The sequence below is a fragment of the Plecotus auritus genome (assembly GCF_963455305.1).
Source record: "Plecotus auritus genome assembly, chromosome: 9".
NCBI classification, from domain to species: Eukaryota; Metazoa; Chordata; class Mammalia; order Chiroptera; family Vespertilionidae; genus Plecotus; species Plecotus auritus.
The window spans coordinates 83,483,856-83,504,235 of record NC_137783.1 but is presented as its reverse complement, the minus strand read 5'-3'; the positions used below and the strand labels follow the sequence as shown (position 1 = coordinate 83,504,235).

Genomic DNA, 20,380 nt, shown 5'->3' with positions numbered 1-20,380 from the left:
AAGGCTGGAAAAGTTTTCATTTGTAAATTGCAGCTGTTGGGGAGCACCACAACGTATAAATCCATCGCTACGTAGGCCAGCTAATAGTTTAGATTTGTTGACTTAGTTGTCTGCCACTAAGAAATTGCATATCCTTTCATATCAAATATAAATGTGGTTTTCTTATAATAGTCTTTTGAATATGAGCAACCTTATTGATAATGGTTTATATTAGAATAGCCAATATTGAAACATAATTAAAGTTTTCTCAGTGGCCTTTTTTGTTTACTGCATTTAACTTGCCATTAAGTTTACAGTTTTTTACTACAAATTATTTTTCTACTTTACATAGCAGGATATCCATTATCTTAAGCAGTACAGGTAGAATTTCCTTCTAACAATTGTTAATTGTGTGGCTTTTTGCAAGTTTATGTATAATAGCTTGTATCATAGCAAAGCATCAGAAAACTGGGATATTTAAGGATTTTTTTTTTTCTGGGCTTGGGGGCAGGGAGAAGGGAAAGGCAGGGCTGCTCCCAGGAGCTAAGGATTTTTTTTAGTATATTTTTAATTAGAGATTTTTTAAAGCATTAAATCGTTAAGTTCCAGCTCCACTTAAAACTATGTTGTTTTTTTACTTGAAAAGTATTAAATTACAGGTATTTTTAGGAGAGTATATTTTTCATTGGCTTCTGGTATTATATTACAAAGTTGCCCAATAATGAAGGTGCTTTAAGTCATATATTTTATGGCTAAAGCCTCAGTTTAAAACACTTGGTAAAATCATTAAAATTCTTTTAAAATATAATTAATATAAGTGTGCCTACAAAAAGAGTGATACATAAACATAAAACAAAATTCAGTAGGTGCAATAGGATAACATTTAAAACAAGCCTTTCTCTATCCTCTAGTGCAGCCGTGGGCAAACTACGGCCCGCGGGCCGGATCCGGCTGTTCTATCCGGTTCTCTTGCTCTCCCCTCCACTCCTTTACTTTGAATTTATATTAGTTCACACAAACACTCCATCCATGCTTTTGTTCCGGCCCTCCGGTCCAGTTTAAGAACCCATTGTGGCCCTCGAGTCAAAAAGTTTGCCCACCCCTGCCTAGTCTCTAGGTCTCCCCAGAGCCTACTGTTTTCAACTTGTGCCTCTTTCTGGAGATTACCTATACACGCACAAGCATACATGTACTATGTAGTTTTTGCTATTTACATAAGTTATGGCATTCTATAAACACGGTTTTGCAGTTCTTTCAGGGAATACTGTGTATTTTAGAAATCATTACATATCAGTACAAAAATATGTGCACCTTAACTTCTGATGAGCATGTATGTTTAAAGTATCACATATGTCTCCTTTCCCCCCTGAATATTTGTTTTGACCAAGCCTTTTCTGTTTCAAGGAAGACTGTGATGTATTCTTATACAAACATTGCCTGTGTTTTATCCTCTTTAAGAAATTGCGTTATCATCAGTGGATAGGTTACTTTTATATAAGATTTTCTACATCTTACACGTTCCTAAAATATAGGACTGTTTTACATAAATGATGTAGGTGTACTTTTTTATTTAAAAATTAAATAGTAGTATGCTTATTGTATGATTTTCATAAATTGGATTTCTGTGTATGTCAGGCTTGCTTAAAAGGTGACACAGCTATAGTGGTCATAATGTTTCATTTTTGAGAGCCCAAGTGAAAAAGTTCTGCCAGTAACTAATATTCTGATTTCTGCAAATTCTATAACAGAAAACATTATTTTTAAAAAGAAGCAAATCAGTATGGCAGGATTTTCTAAGTATACTGTGGTAGCTTTTTTTTTTTAATGTCTGGGACTGGATACCTATTTATTTTGCCTTAAATTTATTAAGCACTTGTTTACATTATTTTTTTTTCTTTTTTGTTGAATTTATTAAGGTGACACTGGTTAACAAAATTATACAGGTTCCAGGTGCACAGTGCTACCACACGTCGTCTGTACACTGTATTGTGTGTTCACCACCCCAAATCAAGTCTCCTTCCATTACCATGTATCCTCCCTAACTTGGGTAGCTTCTTTGTTTTTAATTTACTTTACCACCATTTCCTCAGTGGTTAGAGTTTTCTTTTGCCTGCTTTTGTTAAAATGGCAAAAGACAAACTCAGACCATCGCTCAACATTCTAATACATAATGTAAGACACTTTACCATGCCACCAAATGACAGCAAAAGTATTTAGAAAAAAAAAATTGATTCTGCCTGTTTTGTTTGATTTGTAAGGAAGTAGATCAATTTGAGTTTTTTTAACATAACATCTAAGTTACAATATATGTACATCATCCCTTTTTAAAATATGTTTATTGATTTCAGACAGGAAGTGAGAGGGAGAGAAACATCAATGATGAGAGAGAATCATTGATCGGCTGCCTCCTTCCTGCCCACTCCCTACTGGGGATCGAGCCTGCAATCCAGGCATGTACCCTGACCGGGAAACGAACTGTGACCTCCTGGCTCATGGGTTGATGCTCCACCACTGAGCCACACCAGCTGGGCATATGCATCATCTTTTAATTCAGTGTAGTACTGTAATTCTTCCTGAAGTTAAAATGTCCTTTGATTTCAGGGCTTTCTTTTGTGTCTGTAAACTAGCTCTCATATTTAACTTGGGCCAAGTTCTCAAATGATTTTCTTGAGCCACAAACAGCCTAGATTTGTTTCAAAAGTTATAATGCTATCTCATGCTAATCAGAAGAAACATCCATTTCAGTGATGTACAGTCTCCCTCTCCCCTTCCCAAGATTCACACTGAACTCAGAGCTGGTATATGAGAGGCTCAGAATTCACCATCCTCTGGTGCCCTTTCAGCCGCCCAGTGCCCCACTGTGTCTGCAGTTTTTCTAGAAAAGCTCAGATACTGTGAGTAGTCAAGCTATGTACCATTGCTCTCCCCAGCGAGGGTACAAGGATCTTTCCCACATTCTCCTGCTGCTTCAGCACACGTTTTTGTTGTTTTACCAAAGATCCTAAGCTCTAGGTTTTATCAGTTCAGAGCACATTAGATGCATAGCCTGTCTGATTGGCATTCAGAGAGAGTTTGGGGTAGAAGTGAGGTAGCATAATGTACAGATAATCACATGGGTTTGGAGTCCCACATTTGGGTTCAAAAGGCCCAGCCACTTACTATCCGTGTGACCTGGGGAAGCCACTCAGCCATTTGGAACCTAAATTTCCTTGTCTCTTAAATGAGAGTAACAATTGTGATCTTGTGAGCACTGATTGTAATAAAATACATGAAATACTTTGTTTACAGTTTGGCATATTAAAGGTTTTAATAAATAGTAACTGCTGTCATTTGTTTTTCATAATATTTTTGTTCGTCTGTCAGTATGGATGATAATGTTGGTACCCAAGTCCTTTGGATTCCATTTTTAATGTCTTCTGTTCACCTTTTAAAGATTTTACTTGTGACTCCTGGAAGGTCTTGCTCTGCATATGTTATTAGAATGTGTGCCAGGCCTTGTGTTAAGCGTGTGGTCTGTCAAGAGCAGTAAACAGTTTACAGTTTATGCCCAGTAGACATAATTTGTGTTTGTGTTCTATGGGTAAATGGGGTTCCCTTCTCAACCTGTTAATATGGGGGTGCTCCAAGGCTCAGGTCTACACTTGGCTCTCTTAGTGACCTTATCCGGTGTTCCTTTCATCCGTGAGTCTCCAGTAAGACTTGTCTTCTGAACTTTGGGCTTGTATCTACCTGAAATTTCCACTTTGATATCTAATAAGCATCTCATACTTACTATGTCAAACCAAACTCAAGAATTCTACCCCTCACAGCTTTGCTCATGCATCAGCGAATAAATGGCAAGTCCATCTTTTTTTTTCAGTGAATCAGGCCAAAACTTTGACTGTTTGTTACTCTTATTTTCCTCTTCTAACCCACATCCAACCCAAACCTAAACTGTTGGTCCAACATTCAAAATATACAATACTAGAGGCCCAGTGCACGAAATTCGTGCACGAGTAGGGTCCCTAGGCCTCGCCGGCAATCAGGGCTGATCTGTGGGGTGACTGTCGGGGTGATCGGGGGGCCCCCGTGTGCACCCACTTTGGCCAGCCTGGCGTCGCCTGCTCGCTGGCCCAACTGCCTGGCCGCTGCCGCTGGTTGCCCCCTCTTCAGGTGTCCAGTGGGGCAATTGGGGGCCTCCTGCTGGCACCTGCCTTGGCTGGGCTGGGGCAGCTCCTGCATTGAGTGTCTGCCCCTGGTGGTCAGTGCATGTTAGCCACCGGTCATTCTGCTGTTTGTTCTGCCGTTTGGCTGATTTGCATATTAGGCTTTTATTATATAGGATATCCAGAATATGGCCACTTACTTTATCATCCTCACAGCGATCACCCTCCCATTAGAGCCTTCTGATGGGTTTTCTTGATTTCTGTTTTGCTATTCTACAGTCTAAGTGCCTTAAAAAGGTCAATCTGATCCCATTGCTTCACAAATTCCCTCAGGTTTCCCGTCTCAGAGCAATAGCCTCATCCTTCTCCATGGCCATGCAGAGCCAATCACAGTCTGGTCTGTCACTCTGGGGCCTCATCTGCCGACTTCCCCTTCTCTCCTTGAAGTCAGCTGGCTTCCTTATTCTTTAGCCAGTGTTCCTGTTACCTCAGCTGGAATGCCTTTTCCCCCAGATATTTTTATGCCAACTGCAGGATTTTGCTTACATGTGGATTTCCCTTACTGCCCTGTTTAAAAGTGCACCTTGCCCGGTATCCTCTGCCCAGTTGCTTTCATTATTTTTTTCTATAGCTTATTAACATATTTCACCTATTTATTGTTCATTACCGGTTTTCTCCCACTAGAAGGCAAGCTCCATGAGGGTAGGAGTTTTGCTGTTTTGTGCAGTATGTGCTCAGTGCTAGAGCCACCACTGCCTGGCACATGGTGGATATTCAATATTACTTGTTAAATGAATGGGATGGGTAGGTCTGGAATCTCAGAAGGAAGGCACCTAGTCTTGCTGGAGGGCTCCAGGGAGACTTCGTGGAGGAGGTGATCCCTAAGCCAAGTCTTTAAGGACCAGTTGTTTTTGTCAGGGGGCAAAGATAGGAAGACTATCCAGATGGAAGGAACTATATATGTAAACACATCAAGGCACACAAAGACTTAGAGTAGTGGACCTGCCAGTCTATACTGAAGAAATAGAAAGTTTGAGATTCAGAAGATGGTACAGTGAAACACCAGGAAATCATGCGGTGAAGCAGGTGTGGGTGGACTGACATTTCCTTGGACACTTTTAGTTTGAATGCTGATGGAGTGTCCGATGAAATCCCCCCCGGGACCGTGTGAGGATATGGCTTAATACAGAACCTTGGTGAGCACCACCATGTGTGTCCTGCCAGAGCAAGAGAGGTGATCTGGTCCAGGAGAGGATGGCAAGGACCCCAGGGTGGAGGACTGCACAGAATTACCAGACAGAGAGGTGGCTAGCCTGTGTAAACCCCCCCTGCCCCAGTGCCAGGAAACAGAGCTCTGATACAGTATTTAAAATGTGCCCTGGTTTTACTACGTGTATCGGTTAATAATGTGGATTTTGTAATGAAAGAAAACACGATAATTTCAAGAGAAACATCAAAAGTGCTTCATTCAAAGTCATGTCCATCGCTAGCTACACATTTCCCCCATCTTTCAGGTAATTTGTGGATACCGTCCCAATAGAACTTTTCTTGTTTTGAGGCAAACCATTCAGAGACCCAATTTTCCACTTCTTGGTATGTTTTTAAATGCTGCTCAGAAAGTGCGTGTGCCATCGATCAGAACAAGTGGTAATCTGAAGGAGCAAGGTCTGGTGAATACGGCGGGTGGGTTAATACTTCCCAGGCAACATCTTTTAACGTGTCTTTGACTGGTTTTGAAGTGTGTGATGGTGCGTTATCATGAAGCAAAATTACTTTGCCGTGTCTTCTGGAACATTCTGGTCATTTCACGATCAAAGGGTGGTTTAAATTGATTATTTGTTGTCAGTAGCGATCAGTATTAATGGTTTCACCTGGTTTTAGAAGCTCATAATACACCACACCTTCCTGATCCCACCAAACACAGAGCATTGTCTTCTTTCCAAAGTGATTTGATTTGGCTTTGCAGTTGATGTTGATGGTTGACCTGGATCAACCCATGATTTTGTGCATTTGGGATTCTCAAAATAAATCCACTTTTCATCACCAATCACAATTTGATACAAAAAAAGACTGTCTTTCATGCCACTGAAGCAACATTTTACTGATGACTTTTTGGCTTTCCATTTGTCTTTCGTTCAGTTGATGTGGCACCCATTTTCCTTCCTTTAAAATCTTTCCCATTGCTTGTAAGTGGTCAGAAATTGTTTGCTGAGCAACGTTTAATCTTTCTGCAAGTTGTTTTTGAGTTTGACACACATCTTCATCCAATATGCTTGTAATTGTTGGTCTTCAAACTTTTTCAGTTGACCTGGATGTTCTTTGTCTTTCATATCGAAATCATCACTTTTAAAGCATTTAACCAGCGTTCACAAGTATCTTAAGATGGAACATGTTTACCATAAGCTTCCCGAAGTATTCAGCAGCACTTTTCTTCAAAATAATGAATTAAAACTTTCCCACAAATGCTCTTTTTTTGCATGAAATTCGACATTTTTAAGTGTAAAAACATGATGTTAACACCTTCAGAAAATTTGACGTGAAGTTTTGAAGCTTGTTGTCAATACAACAAAATAGCATACATATCAAATCGCATATATATCAACATGTGTAACTCCAACTATTGAAAAAAATCTGCATTATTAACTGGTACACCCAGTAGCAACATTGAAAAGGGCACTTTCTTGGCATTAGAATAGTTTTTACTTAGCTTACTAGTAACTGCAGTGTTTTCTGCAAGTGTTTCCCACAAACCTATGCTAAGAACAGGAAAATGCTCTTTCTAGGGGTGTCCTCTGTCCGAAGCTGGCACTCCAGCATGAACCCCACCCCTCACCCTTGCTCAAGTCCATGGGATTATACCTACTAAATAAAAATGTCCCTGTATTTGCCCTGTAGGGATTCGCTGTGTGGCACTTGCATGATTTAATCTATTCAAATAATTTTACCCATTCATTAACCATTAAGTGCCCATAGTGTAAAGGAACAGGAGAGTTAAGTTTGACAAGGCAAGCAAACAAGAGCCTACACACGAAGGTCGGGGGAGCCACTGACCTCTTGCTGACATCCCTGAGGCTATTGTAATTGTCAGCATTCACCTCAGGAACAAGTATCATTTCCCAGCTTGTTTCAGGGCTGAGGGACATCTCAGTGGATGTGCAGCACTGACCGCAGTGCTGGTTTGCACAGGCGGTCCAGGAAAAATCACACTTTGGGAGTAATTTCCAACACCAGGACCAGGGGCATTAGCTCTGTGAGCAGAAGCTGACGAAGTCGGACTAGATTCAGCTCCAGCGCCCAGTGGGCAGGCTAGGGGTGGTAGGACTGCCTTGGGCTGTGGTCGGGAAAGCCCACTTGTAACATGGGCTAATTCTAGCGATCTCAGGTCAGGAAAATGCATTTCATGAATGTTCTGGGGCTGCTGAAAAACTTTTCGTGGGGAGAGTCCTTTCATCTATTCATCCAAATATTTCAGTGCCTCAGATCTGCCAGGTGCTCAGTAAGTCATAGTCATTGAGAATATAACAGCAACTAAGACTTAATCCTTATCCCAATGGGCTTAGTTTCTATAGGAAAGCAGAATAAACATTTAAAATTGTATTAGATCAAATTGTGAAATTGCAAATATTGAACCATCTTTGACCTGTAAAACAGCAAATTCATATCAAGTTGATATGAAAAAAACAAGGGACTGAGTTGGGGAAAATACGGGGTGGTAATTTGGGGTGGCAAGATCACAAAAAGTCTGTGAGAAGGTGGCATATAAGCTGCCACGTGGAAGAAGAGAAGGCTAGGTCCTCTTCCTCTTTATTTTTTAAATATATTTTTATTGACTTCAGAGAGGAAGGGAGAGGGAGAGAGAGATAGAAACATCAATGATGAGAGAGAATCATTCATTGGCTGCCTCCTCCACGCCCCACACTGGGGATCGAGCCCGCAACCCGGGCATGTGCCCTGGACCGGAATTGAAACTGGGACCCTTCAGTCTGCAGACCGATACTCTATCCACTGAGCAGACCAGCTAGGGCCTCCTCTTTTATTTAAATCATGATGGTGATGCAGTGCCAGGGGCTGCGGCTGCCCTGGGCCTGCGGGGCTGCAGCCGGGCCTCACGCCTGTCTGGACGGCCCAGCTCCTCAGGCGCGGTTGTTGCACCTTTTCATTTTCCTAGATAAGCCAAACATGGCTTTTTAAAAAAGCATTTAAAGAATAATGCTTTAGATTTTTATTTATTTTTAATATATTTTATTGATTTTTTACAAAGAGGAAGGGAGAGGGATAGAGAGTTAGAAACATCAATGAGAGAGAAAGATCGATCAGCTGCCTCCTGCACACTCCCCACTGGGGATGTGCCCACAACCAAGGTACATGCCCTTGACAGGAATCGAACCTGGGTCCCTTCAGTCCTCAGGCCGATGCTCTATCCACTGAGCCAAACCGGTCAGGGCGCTTTAGATATTTAAGTTGAAATGTAGTTTTATGTGAAATCTCCCAAATTTTATGTCAGCTTTTATTTATTTACTAGAGGCCCGGTGCATGAAAATTTGTGCACCCTCTCGCAGTCCGGAACCCCTCGGGGGATGTCCACCTGCTGGCCTAGGGGATCGGGCCTAAGCTGCAGTTGGACATCCTCAGCGCTGTCGAGGAGGCGGGAGAGGCTCCCGCCACTGCCGCTGCACTCACAGCCATCAGCCAGCCTGGCTTGTGGCTGAGCGGAGCTCCCGCTGTGGGAGTGTACTGATCACCAGGGCAGCTCCTGCATTGAGCATCTCCCCCCTGGTGAACATCATAGCAAGCAGTTGTTCCCTGTCGTTTGGCTGTTAAGGTCAATTTGCATATTACCCTTTTATTATATAGGATTTATTTATTTAAAAAATGTTTTGCAAGCCAAACAATGTGTCTGCTTGCCAGGAGCGGCCTACTCGACACCAATTTGCAATCTTCACTTGAAAGCGTTCCAGGTAGAGGGAACAGCATGTGCAAAGACCATAGGCAAGAGAGGGCTTGACTTGTTCAGAGAACAGAAAAGAGGGCAGTAAGTCCAGAGCTGAGTGACCCCGTAGGAGAGGGTGTGTGAGTGAGGCTGGAAAGGAGCCAGACCCCAGGAGCTCACCGCAGTATTGGGGGCAGAAGTGCAGGATAGAAGTACAAATGTAGTGGGTGCTCCACTCGACAAGCGTGTACCCAGGACGACAGACTTCATCTTCCTGGAGGAAGGGGTACCTGTTCCTAAGCCACACAAAGATGCCATGAATGCTGCGGGTCTCCCTGCATTATCACATTTTACAGTTCAGTAAAGCGGCCCAAAGGCACCCGTGGTGGCCGAGTCTGCATCTGGCTTTGGTTTTCTTGGAATTGGAGGCCCATGCCCTTTTGACCACGAAACACGTAGTAACTACCTTTCCAACTGAGATCTGAGTCCATGACAGTGCCCTTTGGAGGGTGCTCGTCTGCGTCACTCAAAGGGAATGCACCCATTAATGTAGAGGCCAAAGGAGGACTTTAAATATTAAGTTGCATATAGAGTAACAGTGAGCTGGAGACTCAACCCCACCACACTGAAGACCAGGCTCATTCAACTATGTTGTGTTGGGCTAGTGACACCAACCTGTTAAGGGTTAGTGCCTCATTTTCAAGGAAAGGTGAGTGTAGCTTAAAGATTTAGTTGAAATACATGAATTACTCTTCTGAGGAAGCATCCTTTTCTTTTTATGGAGTGCGAAAACTCTCAAAATCAAAAGGGTCTCTGATCAGGGATCTTAGAAATCTAGAGGAAGATGAAATTGAAGAAGTAAAGGTGGATATGGATAAAAATGGGATTTTTCGGCCACCCAATAGGTGTTGAATAAAACATTTCAGGAATTCAGTGAGCAGGTCTTGAGTGATGTGATATGAACTTGGCCTGGAAATGTTCAAGAGGCCGAGGATCAGAGGGAGCAAGGCTTTAGGGCGTCAGGGGGAAGGAGGGCAGTGGCCACAGTGTGAGGCCCGGGAAAGAAGTCGCGTGCAGCACGGAGAGAGCTTGCAGTTTAAGTGAAGCACCCTAGGGAACGGGTGGGAGGATGCTGAGTTAGCTTTCAGCACTAAATGTGTAGAGCTCTTCATGAAAACCCACCGCCAGTTCTTTGCCACGTATTAGAATATTTGAAGAGAGAAAGCATAATTAATAACATTTCCCAGATGCTCTATGTGGGTTATTTACTTTGTAGATAAAAATGGATCTGATTTAATGATTTTATTATTTTTAAACTGATAGATGTTTTTACCTGTAGAATTAAAATGAAAATAGTATTTTAAAAATAAAAATCAATATGATTGCCTATATTTTGCTTTTAGATTGATAGATTCTAATTATTGAATTAAAGCAGAAGTTGGCAAACCTTTTCTGTAAAGGTGCAGATGTTAAATGTTTTCAACATCGTAGGCCAAATTGTCTGTCTCAACTACACAAGTTGCTGTTTTAGTGCAAAAGCAGCTATGGGCATATGTAATGAATGCTGCTGGCTGCCTTCCAATGAGACTATTTACAGACACTGAAACTGCATTGTAATTAATTTTCACCTGTTATGAAATATTTGTCTTCTGATTAAATTTAAAAAATGACAGTCTCGCCCGGCCGGTGTAGCTCAGTGGTTCAGCACCAACCTATGAACCAGGAGGTCATGGTTCAATTCCTGGTCAGGGCACATGCCTGGGTTGCGGGCTTAATCCCCAGTGTGGGGTGTGCAGGAGGCAGCTGATCAGTGATTCTCTCTCATCATTGATATTTCTTTCTCTCCCTTTGTTTCCGAAATCAATAAAAAAAAAAAAAATACAGTCTCTACAAAAACAGGTGGGGAACAGATTTGGCCCGTGAGCTACAGTTGTTGACCTTATGTTAGAGGTGTTATAAAACAGTCATGTTCTTGCGAAGGCCCGTGGTCTGCTTTTCTCAGCTGTCGATAGTTCTGATCAGGGGGTCTTGTTTTGTTGTAATGAAGAGGTTTCCTTACACATTAGAAAAACTTCCAGGGTGGAGGTGGAAGAGGGCATAGAGGGGATGGAGAAAAAATAAAATAAAAAACAAAGCAGCCTGGCCGCAGTGGCTCAGTGGTTGAGCGTGGACCAGGAGATCACGGTTCGATTCCCAGTCAGGGCACATCCCCAGGTTGCGGGCTCAATCCCTAGTGGGGGGCATGCAGGAGGCAGCCTATCAATGATTCTCTCTCATCATTGATGTTTCTATCTCTCCCTTCCTCTCTGAAGTCAATAAAAAATATATTTTAAAAAACACACCAAAAACTTCCAGTAGTGATTCTCAAACTGGCTTGCATCAGAATCACCTGAGAGTTCGCTAAAATGCAGACTGAGGGCCCATGCCCTGAGTTTCTGGTTCAGTAAATCCACGTGGGGCCCAAGCACTTGCATTTTAAGAAGGTGAGGCAGCTGCTGTTCTGGGCCAGCACTTTGAGAACCGCTGGTTGAGAGATGAGGGTGCCCAGCACTGTGGGAACAACAGGTGGCCTCTTTTACTCGGAGTCCTTAGAGTAACTATTGACTTTGCTGCCTCGATGATTTCTGTGAGACATCCAAAATTCTAGTAGTTCGAGACCAAAGGTAATTGAAACCAAATGTATAACTTCCCCATCTATTGTAGTATTTTTCTGTCATCAATTTCTGTTTTAAACATCTAAGAACTAGAGATTGTTTTACAACAGTGTTGGGGAAAGATGTGTACGTAGGAGAATTATAAATAAAGGAATATATATTATTTTGTATAGTATATATTATGAAAACATGTAATTATATATGTAATAGATACTTTGTATCAGTTTTTATTTTTATTTTTTAATATGTTTTTATTGATTTCAGAGAGAGGGAGAGGGAGAGATGGTTAGAAACATCAATGATGAGAGAGAATCATTGATCAGCTGCATCCTGCACACTCCCTTCTGGGAATGGAGCCTGAAACCTGGGCACGTGCCCTAACCAGGAATCGAACCTTGAACCTAAGACTTCTTGTTCATGGGTCTACACTCAATCACTGAGCCACACCAGCCTGGCTGATTTAATATTTTGATATTTGAATTTTTACAGCTATTTTCTTTCTTGCTGTGCCTTCTCTTTTCACATTTTTATTATGAATAAAAGTTTTAAATTTGATTGTAGCTTAATTTAGAAAATTTTGCCCTTGTGATTTGGGGAAGTTATTTTGATGTGTATCTTGTTTAAAAACTTCTTCTCTTCTTTGAGGTCATGAAGATTTCTCCTATATTTTCTTCTAAAAGTATTGAGTTTTTAAAATTTCTTCTAAAAGTTTCGTTGTTCTTACTCTTGAGTCTTTAGTCCAGCTAGAAATAACTTTTTTTATGGTGTGAAGTGTGAATCCATTGTTTTCTATCTGGATGACTAGTGTCTTAATACTTTGGCAGTTCATCCCTCCCCCACCGATGGCATTGCCACTTCTTACCTGTGTCAAGGGAGCACATGGATAGCCGCTGTTCCATGGCCAACTTGTCTACCCCTGTGTCAACACCATTCTGTCTTAGTTCCTGTATCCTTAGCTTTATATGAGCTCTAATGACTGATAGAACTTTCTTTAAAAGTCTCTCCAGCTTGTTTTGATAATAACTCCGGGTTAGTTTGGGCTCTTTGTTCTTCTACATAAATTTTAGAATTCCTAAATTGTATGAGGGAAAAAAGACTTTTGGTTTGAGATGTATTAATAGATTAATTTGGGAGGAAGTTACATCTGTTAAATATTAAATATTCCTGGTCATGAATATGTTAATTCTCTCCACTTATTGATGTCTCCCTTAATGCCTTTCAGTAAAGTTTAACATTTTCCATTAAGATAATATGTTTTTTGTTAGGTTTATTATTAAGCATCTCATTCTTTACTATCTTTTAAGAGTTACATTTTAAAACTCTTGGTGGCTGGTGTGTAGAAATGAAATAGATTTTTGTTTGCTTACCTTATTCAGGAACCTTGCTTAACTTTTATTGTTTCTAAGCATTTCTGAAGTCTTTTGGGCTTTCTACAAGAATAGTCATCTTTTGCAAATAAGATGTCTTTCCCAATCCATAGAAATTGACTTCTTTTCCTTATCTTACCGAATTGACTGAAACATTCAGTACGATGTTCGACATTAGTGGCATCTCATTTCTGATTTAAGAGGAATGTTTCCAACATTTCTAACATTAGCCACGACATTTGCTGTGGGTGCTTGGTACACGCCCTTTATCAGGTTAATGAAACATCCTGTTATATACATTTGCCTATTCTGCTAGAGGTTTTTTGTTTTGTTCTGTTTGTGAGTTGTGTGTTTTTGAAATAAAAAGAAGGTTTATAATTTGTCAAATGTAATGTCTGTATATAGTGAGATAATGTGTATGTGCTTTTTGTTTGTAACTTACTGAATTAGATAAGTAGATTTGCACGCCTGGGCTAACTTGATATATGATCTAACCTATGGCTTGGCGCTTCTCCAATCCTGAGCCCCTCCCTGTGCTGAGAATATTCTGCTCCTCTGATTTGTGTGTATCTCCCCCTCCCTCCCTTTTAGGGCTGTCTTCAACCAAGTAGTTTTAATCTCATGGCGCCATCTGGTGGCAAACATTGGAAATTTCTGTTTTGCTATTCACCTTCCTTAAGGAAATGGAGTTTCCTAGGTTATCTCACTGTATTCTGTTTTCTCTCTGGTACCTTACATTTATCCACTTCACTCTCCTTTCTCTTGATCTCCATGTAAATCATTCACGTTTCCTTCCTTTGCTCTTTCTCCCTTCATTCCTCAGTTATGAGCATAAATCAACCTCAGTTATGGTTAATCATGGTGACTAAGGAAAAATACAGTAATACACTTTTAAATGACATTTGATATGATAAAGTGGCAGCTCTGCTAACCTTCCAAGTCCTCAAAATACTTCCAAGTCCCTTTAAAATGTTCTTAAATTTCCAGTACTATTTAGTCATCTAATTAATTTTTCCCAGTTTAACGTTAAGCCGAAGTATCAAAGGAAAATTATAATAGTGTTAATATGTTTCATTGTTTCTACCTTCCTGTATTACTGGCCAGGACAGATTTGGGGGTTCTCCTGTATTTTACTGCAGACTCGGTTTTTCATTATGGGTTACACTGCCTGGAAACCGAACTGCCATCTATAACATGGTTTCCATGGGCAACAGCCCACCACAGGGGCTCTTGTGGCACATAACTGATTTATAAGATAGACATCGCCAGTCGCTGACTCTCTACTTGTTTAACCCTAAGTGTAAAAATACTGTGAGCAATGTTCTTCCCACTCAGAGGACTGGCACTTGGATCCCCGTGGCTGGGGTAGCAGTTGCTTTGTGGAGTTAACTGTGACTGTCCTAGTGTCTGAGAATGGCTGGCAAGTCAGCTGGAGAAGCCGGACCAGAGGAAGGAGGGCTGACCCTGATCTCTTGGGCCAACCTGGCCGCAGGAGAGGTTGCTTTTATTGTTTGTTTGTCTTACCCCACACCAGGCTTTTAGTCGGCAGATAGAGGATATTGAGCATTTGCTTATTCCAGCATGGCAACTGTTGATTTCAAAGTAGGCACCCCAGAGTATTTTGGGCTCGTAAGTCTGATTGATTGGTGTTTAAAAGACATTTTAAAAGTGCCTGTTAGTCAAGAGAACTGCAGGTAACATATACACTCACTCTCAAGCAGTATTCTAATACTTACAAAGCTTTGATGTGTATGGCTTTTGAAATCCATTATTCTTGTGAAACTGAATAGTTTGTGTAGAGTTCCTACAACTGTTAGAATTCTAACATCTATTTAAAAGGAAGGTTTAATGTTATTTTTATTTTTATATTGGAATAATGGGAGATTCAAAAGTGGATTGAAAAAAAGATTAAGAAGGAGGTGACATTGGCAATTTGGTTACCAAGAGGCCCCCCCTAATCCAGGGTGACCAGTCCTCCTGGCATTCCGTACTGCGTGGCTTCCTTCTGTATTCTTTTGCTAAATGCTTTTTAACCTCTTGATGTCTCTTTTGAAAGGTGGGGACCCAAACTGTACGAATTCTTCCAGATCCGTTCTTGCCAAAACAGCATAAAGCAAATGTAATAGGAAGAAGGCTCCCTCCTTCACTAGGTAAGTACAAGTAGCAGCTGTGGCCAGGGCCAGCCCACCTTCCCATTAGACCTGCCACATCTGTTTACTGCCAACATGCTAGGACCCCACAGTATTGGAATGCTCAGTCCAAGGAGCTGACTCAGAGCATCCCTACCATTACAACATCTAATTCCACCCCCTCCAGATCTTTCTCGACTGTTTACATCTCGTGGGCTTTTTGCCAGTCAAAAACATCTTCTTCCAATTTAATAATTTTGAGGTCAGATAGTTTATCTTATTATTATTTTTGTTGTTGTTAATCCTCACCTGAGGATATTTTCCCAGTGATTTTTAAAGAGTGTAAGGGAGGGAAGGAGGGAGGAAGAGAGAGAGAGAGAAAGAGATAGAGAGAGAGAGACATATTAATTGGTTGCCTCCCACACATGCCCCAACCAGGGCCAGGAATCAAACCTACAACCCTTCCGTGCACAGACCAGTGCTCTAACCACTGAGAAACACAGGCTAGGATCAGATAGTTTATTCAACTGAAATTTTACTTATAATCCTGGCGAACTGCTGCTTGATTTCTACTGGCTGCTTTAGACTTTTCTCTTACCTTTGTGAAGGAACACCCTTGACAGGGAGTATTACAGTGCGAGCTCACACATATGCCACTTGTGTGCTGCTGCTGGTTTTTCTCTTATTTTAAGAAAATATTTAGATATACTTAAAAATGAAGGGCCACACATACATATTGAGTAGAAGAATTCCAGAACTGGTTCATAAGCCAGGTTAGTATTATGCATTGATCTTAATTTGGAAATATTTAAAAGTCATTGATCAACATGATTACTATGACAGAAGCTTGTTTTAAATTCATTGATTTCTTTGGCAGACACTGTTTTGGCCCATCCCTTTCTAAATAAAACCACAGCGATGCAGTTTATCTTGTAGATCTGGAGTGGTTCTTTTGAGTTCCTTTGGCTTGCTGATTAAGCCTCCCCACGGTCTGTAAACCTAACACTAGCTATAGTATGCGAATGTATCTGATCTAACACTTTAAGATCTGGAATAAATGTCCATAATAACAATATTTTTTAAGATTTTTTCATATGACACAAAATATGATCATATATGTTTGCTATAGGTAGGGAATTTTTTAAATGATTTGCTTCTTTGGCCTTGAATTTTGGATTGCTCTGAAATGAGTTGAAGGTCATTCAAGAATCTGACAACCAACAACATCACCAAATACTTTACTGTTTCAAATTCACTTGAGGGGCTTCCGCCATATCCATCACCATTCACTCATTTTGAAGGGGGTGGAACGATTGTGAATTCTTGCAATCCAGTCAGTCTTAGTCCTGATATTTCAGCTAAAATCCTTGGTTAAAACCCATTCTTAATGTTCCATAGATCGCCACAAATTCTCAGCTATTCTTATTGATTTTTTTTTTATTTTAAAAAATGTTATGAGTTTATTTGAGCCAAACTGACAACATACACTGGGGAGCAAGATCTCAGATGCTTCGGAGAATAACAGTTTTGTAGCTGCTTGTACAAATTTGAAATTAAAGAGTGAAAGAAGGAAGATTATATGGATGTGGGAGAAAGCAAGGACAGAATTGTATTATAGGATAGTTAACAAGGTTATGTGGTCTCTTGAGGGGTCTGAAAAGAGGCATTTCAAAGGTGAGTTCACCCAGATGCACAGAGACAACGGACTGGGACTCTCAAGGCAACAATAAACCTCCTTCTAAAATGTTGTATGTTTGGGTTGTGACTACCCACCATGTCCATTTAGAAATTTATGATCCTTTAAACCATTCCTTCCAATGCAGAAATTTATGTAGCTCTTTCCATTTTATTTGCTGATTGGTAAAATCCCCCAAATTAAAATTTGCCTGATGTTTTCCTCATTGACTTTTAACCGATAATGGTTTGACTCCATCCTGTTGTCGTCAGAAGTAGGAAAATAAATTTTCTGAATGACTCACCGGAAAAGTCAAGATCAAATGACAGAGATTGGGAGTGATCCAGAGATTAATTTATCAAAGGATCACAGAATGGGCACATAGTGGGCAGCCTCAGAAGTGCTGGGCCCCTCCCTCCACAAGTGATCATAATGTTACTGACCCAAGAAAAAGGACAGGGACTTCTCACTGATTTTCTGGTCCTTCTCCTCCAGACTTTGGGGTTTCTCCATCAAACTCTCATCCTGCCATTTTGTGGCCCATTGGATTGTGGTGGTGAGAAATCGGGGGCCATCTAAAGGCACGGACGAGCTAGAGCTGGTGGTTTCTTCAGCGATAGGACGCCCTGCAGCCTCGGGTATCAGGCTGTGCAGCCTAGTGTGTTTAGACCCACAGGCTTCTTGCTCTCAACCTGCAGGCCTTGTCCTTTCTCTGAGTGCAAGGCTGATTTCGGCTCAGGAGGCTGCTAGACCTGAAGACCCGCTCTCCTTGACCCCCAGGTTGGGGAGTGGCCTGACGAGGGTAAGACGGAGCTGGTGTAAATACAGTGAGCTCACCCCCTGGGCACACATGCCCCGGGCTGCTCTGCGACCTCTCTTGTGATTCACATCACCAAGGTTTATATGACTGACGTGAGAGGAAGTGTCTTTATTCCGGGATCTCATATCCACATCCAAATTCTGGATCTGCAGGTTGCAAGATCTATGTTAGGCTTCCTTTGAAACCAAACATCATTCTACCCTGGCTGAGCTCAGAGGGCCGAGTCTGTGGCCCACCCTCATTTGGGAGCAATCTGTGTACGTCATGGCGTTGCAGCCACTCGCCTTCCCAATTCAACAGTGAACTCAACCAGCTAACTGCTACTTATGACGTGTGGAAAGGTTTTCAGGGTCCTGCGCATTTCAACCCTATAATGGTAATAGTAGAGGCCCGACGCATGAAATGCGTGTGCAGGTACGGTCCCTAGGCCTGGCCTGTGATCAGGGCCATCTTCCCCGGCTGCCGGCAGCCAGTCCTGTCCCCAACCGCCACCCACCCCCGGTTCCTTGTTTGCCATTGGGCGATCGAAGCCTGCAGGCTAGGGGGAGGGACCGAGAAGTGGTCAGTGCATCTCATAGTGACTGGTTGAGCATTCGCTCTGGTCATTCCATTTGGTTGATTTGCAAATTACTCTTTTAAATAGATTTGTCTCATTTTCTTCATTCTTACCCAACTTTCCTGTTCACTTTCTATGTCTTCATGCAGGTCCCTGGCATCTGACATATGGTGAGCTTTGGGATATGGACTTACCAAGACATGCCTGATATTCTGAATGTGAATACCCCCCAAAGCCAGAATCTCAGCCGGAACCAGATGGGCACGTGTCCTGAAACCAAGGCTCTTACGGATGGGTTCTCTCCACATCTCAATTTCCTGTTGGTTTCCCTTTCTTGCTATCCTGTCTCTCTCCACACCCCTCTCAACTGCCTTTCCTAGGGACAGAGCTTGGAAAGATGGGCAGGGACTGGAGGACTCTGCATTGCTCCCTGCAGCCCTGAGCCAGCATCTATTGCATCCCATCTCCAAAGCACCATGCCCCAGGTGTGCCGGAAGGCACCAGCTTCTGAGAGCCCACTTTTTCTCTGCATGACTAGCTTGTAAGGAGAGATAGAATTTCCAAGAATTTTCCACTTTTTCAAAAGCTCTGATTACTTGCTCACATCTGTGAAATCTGGAGACATTGATGCAACATTCCTCTTCCTGTCTGGGCTGTTTGTATAATTGTATATAAATGTAGCAATAAATATATTCTAACATCAGCGGGCACTACTTTCCACTTGACTCTGCATGGTGATGGTAGGCGGTGAATATCACGTTCTCAAGGAACTGCCCTATTGCCCCATCTCAGGTCTCACCTTCTCTGATTTCACAAAGTGTTAGTTTGAATTGGCCTGGGTGTGGAGAAAGAAGGTTGGGGAGTCCGGTGTCAGAACTGGGACATGAAGCAGCATGATTAATTCACTAGGTGGCACTATTCCTGGCACTCCGAGGTGGCTTGAATGTCCAGGACTGAAGCTCAGAGGATTGGGTGACAGTTTGAGACATGAGTCAGCTATATTTGTAATCACTCTTACATCCTTCAAGAATACATTGTGGGGCCACTATGTGGTAGGTGCTTACCTGCTGGGCACAAACATACCCCAAAAAAGACTTTCAGAGAAACTACACAAAATCTGCCAATGTGATATTGAATTTCCCATCTGTGTAGTTTTTCTGAAAGTCTTTAAGGGGTATCTTTGTGCCCTGCAGGTAAGCACCTGCCACATAATGGCCCCACAATACATTCTTGAAGGATGTAAGAGTGATTACAAAAAATAGCTGACTCATGTCACAATGTGATATTGAATTTTCCATCTGAACCTGATGTTTTCCAAGAATACTGAATCTGGCTGTTTTAGAAACAGTCCTCCTACAGGGGACACATAAACCAATAACCTTTCATTTGGCAGAAGTAATGTTGTTTGTCTAATATTAAGGAATATCGGTTCTCAAAGTAGTCTCATAGTTTATTTGAAGTCTTTAGTTAGCAGGCACATCTATCACTTAAAAAAATACTTTGTTGTGGTTTCTTATCAAATTGCTGTGTCTCAGGTCTCTCTTCCTTCTGCCACAAGGCCTGGGAGTACCGTGGAGCCAGAGGCATGACCTAGGGCAGGGGTTGGAGGCAGCACGTGCAACACTACCTTTTATGTATTGAAACATACAGACCGGAAGCACTTGATGGAAATCACCTGGTTGAGCCCTCAGAGCCACTGATCAGATAATCATCTGAAGGATCCATCACACCAGGTCTAGTCTTACTTTCACCTTTTAATAGACCAGAGGCTCGGGGTCCAAAGATAAAGCTGCTGCCTTCCACAGCAAACGCCCATGGGACACCACTGGACACACCCTCCTCCGCACAGACATTTCTGGCAGGACTGGTGCCACAGGGAGAAATCATTTAAAAAGATACATGGCAAATAACCAGGTGCTTCTGGTGATAGTGTGATACAGGATGAGTAATGTGATACAGGATACTATGGGTAATGCCGTATCAGCAATAGTTCATGAGCTTGTCTGCGGAGCTGAGGACGTTCAGCCTGTGGCTGTTAAACCTGGATGTGGGCTGTGGTTCTGCCACTAATTAGAGGTTAACCCGGGACATGTCACTCCCGCTCTCTTGGCCTCTGATTCGTCTG

General features: G+C 42.0%; 1 protein-coding gene across 2 annotated transcripts in view; it reads left to right on the top strand.

The window, feature by feature from the left end:
• Positions 1 to 18,967, top strand: part of RDX (radixin) — a 100,141-nt gene extending 81,174 nt beyond the window's left edge. Inside the window, exons 15-16 of one of the 2 annotated variants that reach the window (XM_080687074.1) lie at positions 15,132 to 15,225; positions 18,405 to 18,967. In XM_080687074.1, the coding sequence (XP_080543200.1) occupies positions 15,132 to 15,198 (67 nt within the window). In that variant the 3' untranslated portion in view covers positions 15,199 to 15,225; positions 18,405 to 18,967. The remainder of the gene's footprint in view (positions 1 to 15,131; positions 15,226 to 18,404) is intronic. The other variant, XM_080687073.1, reaches the window with a different exon arrangement.
• Positions 18,968 to 20,380: the final 1,413 nt, after the last annotated feature.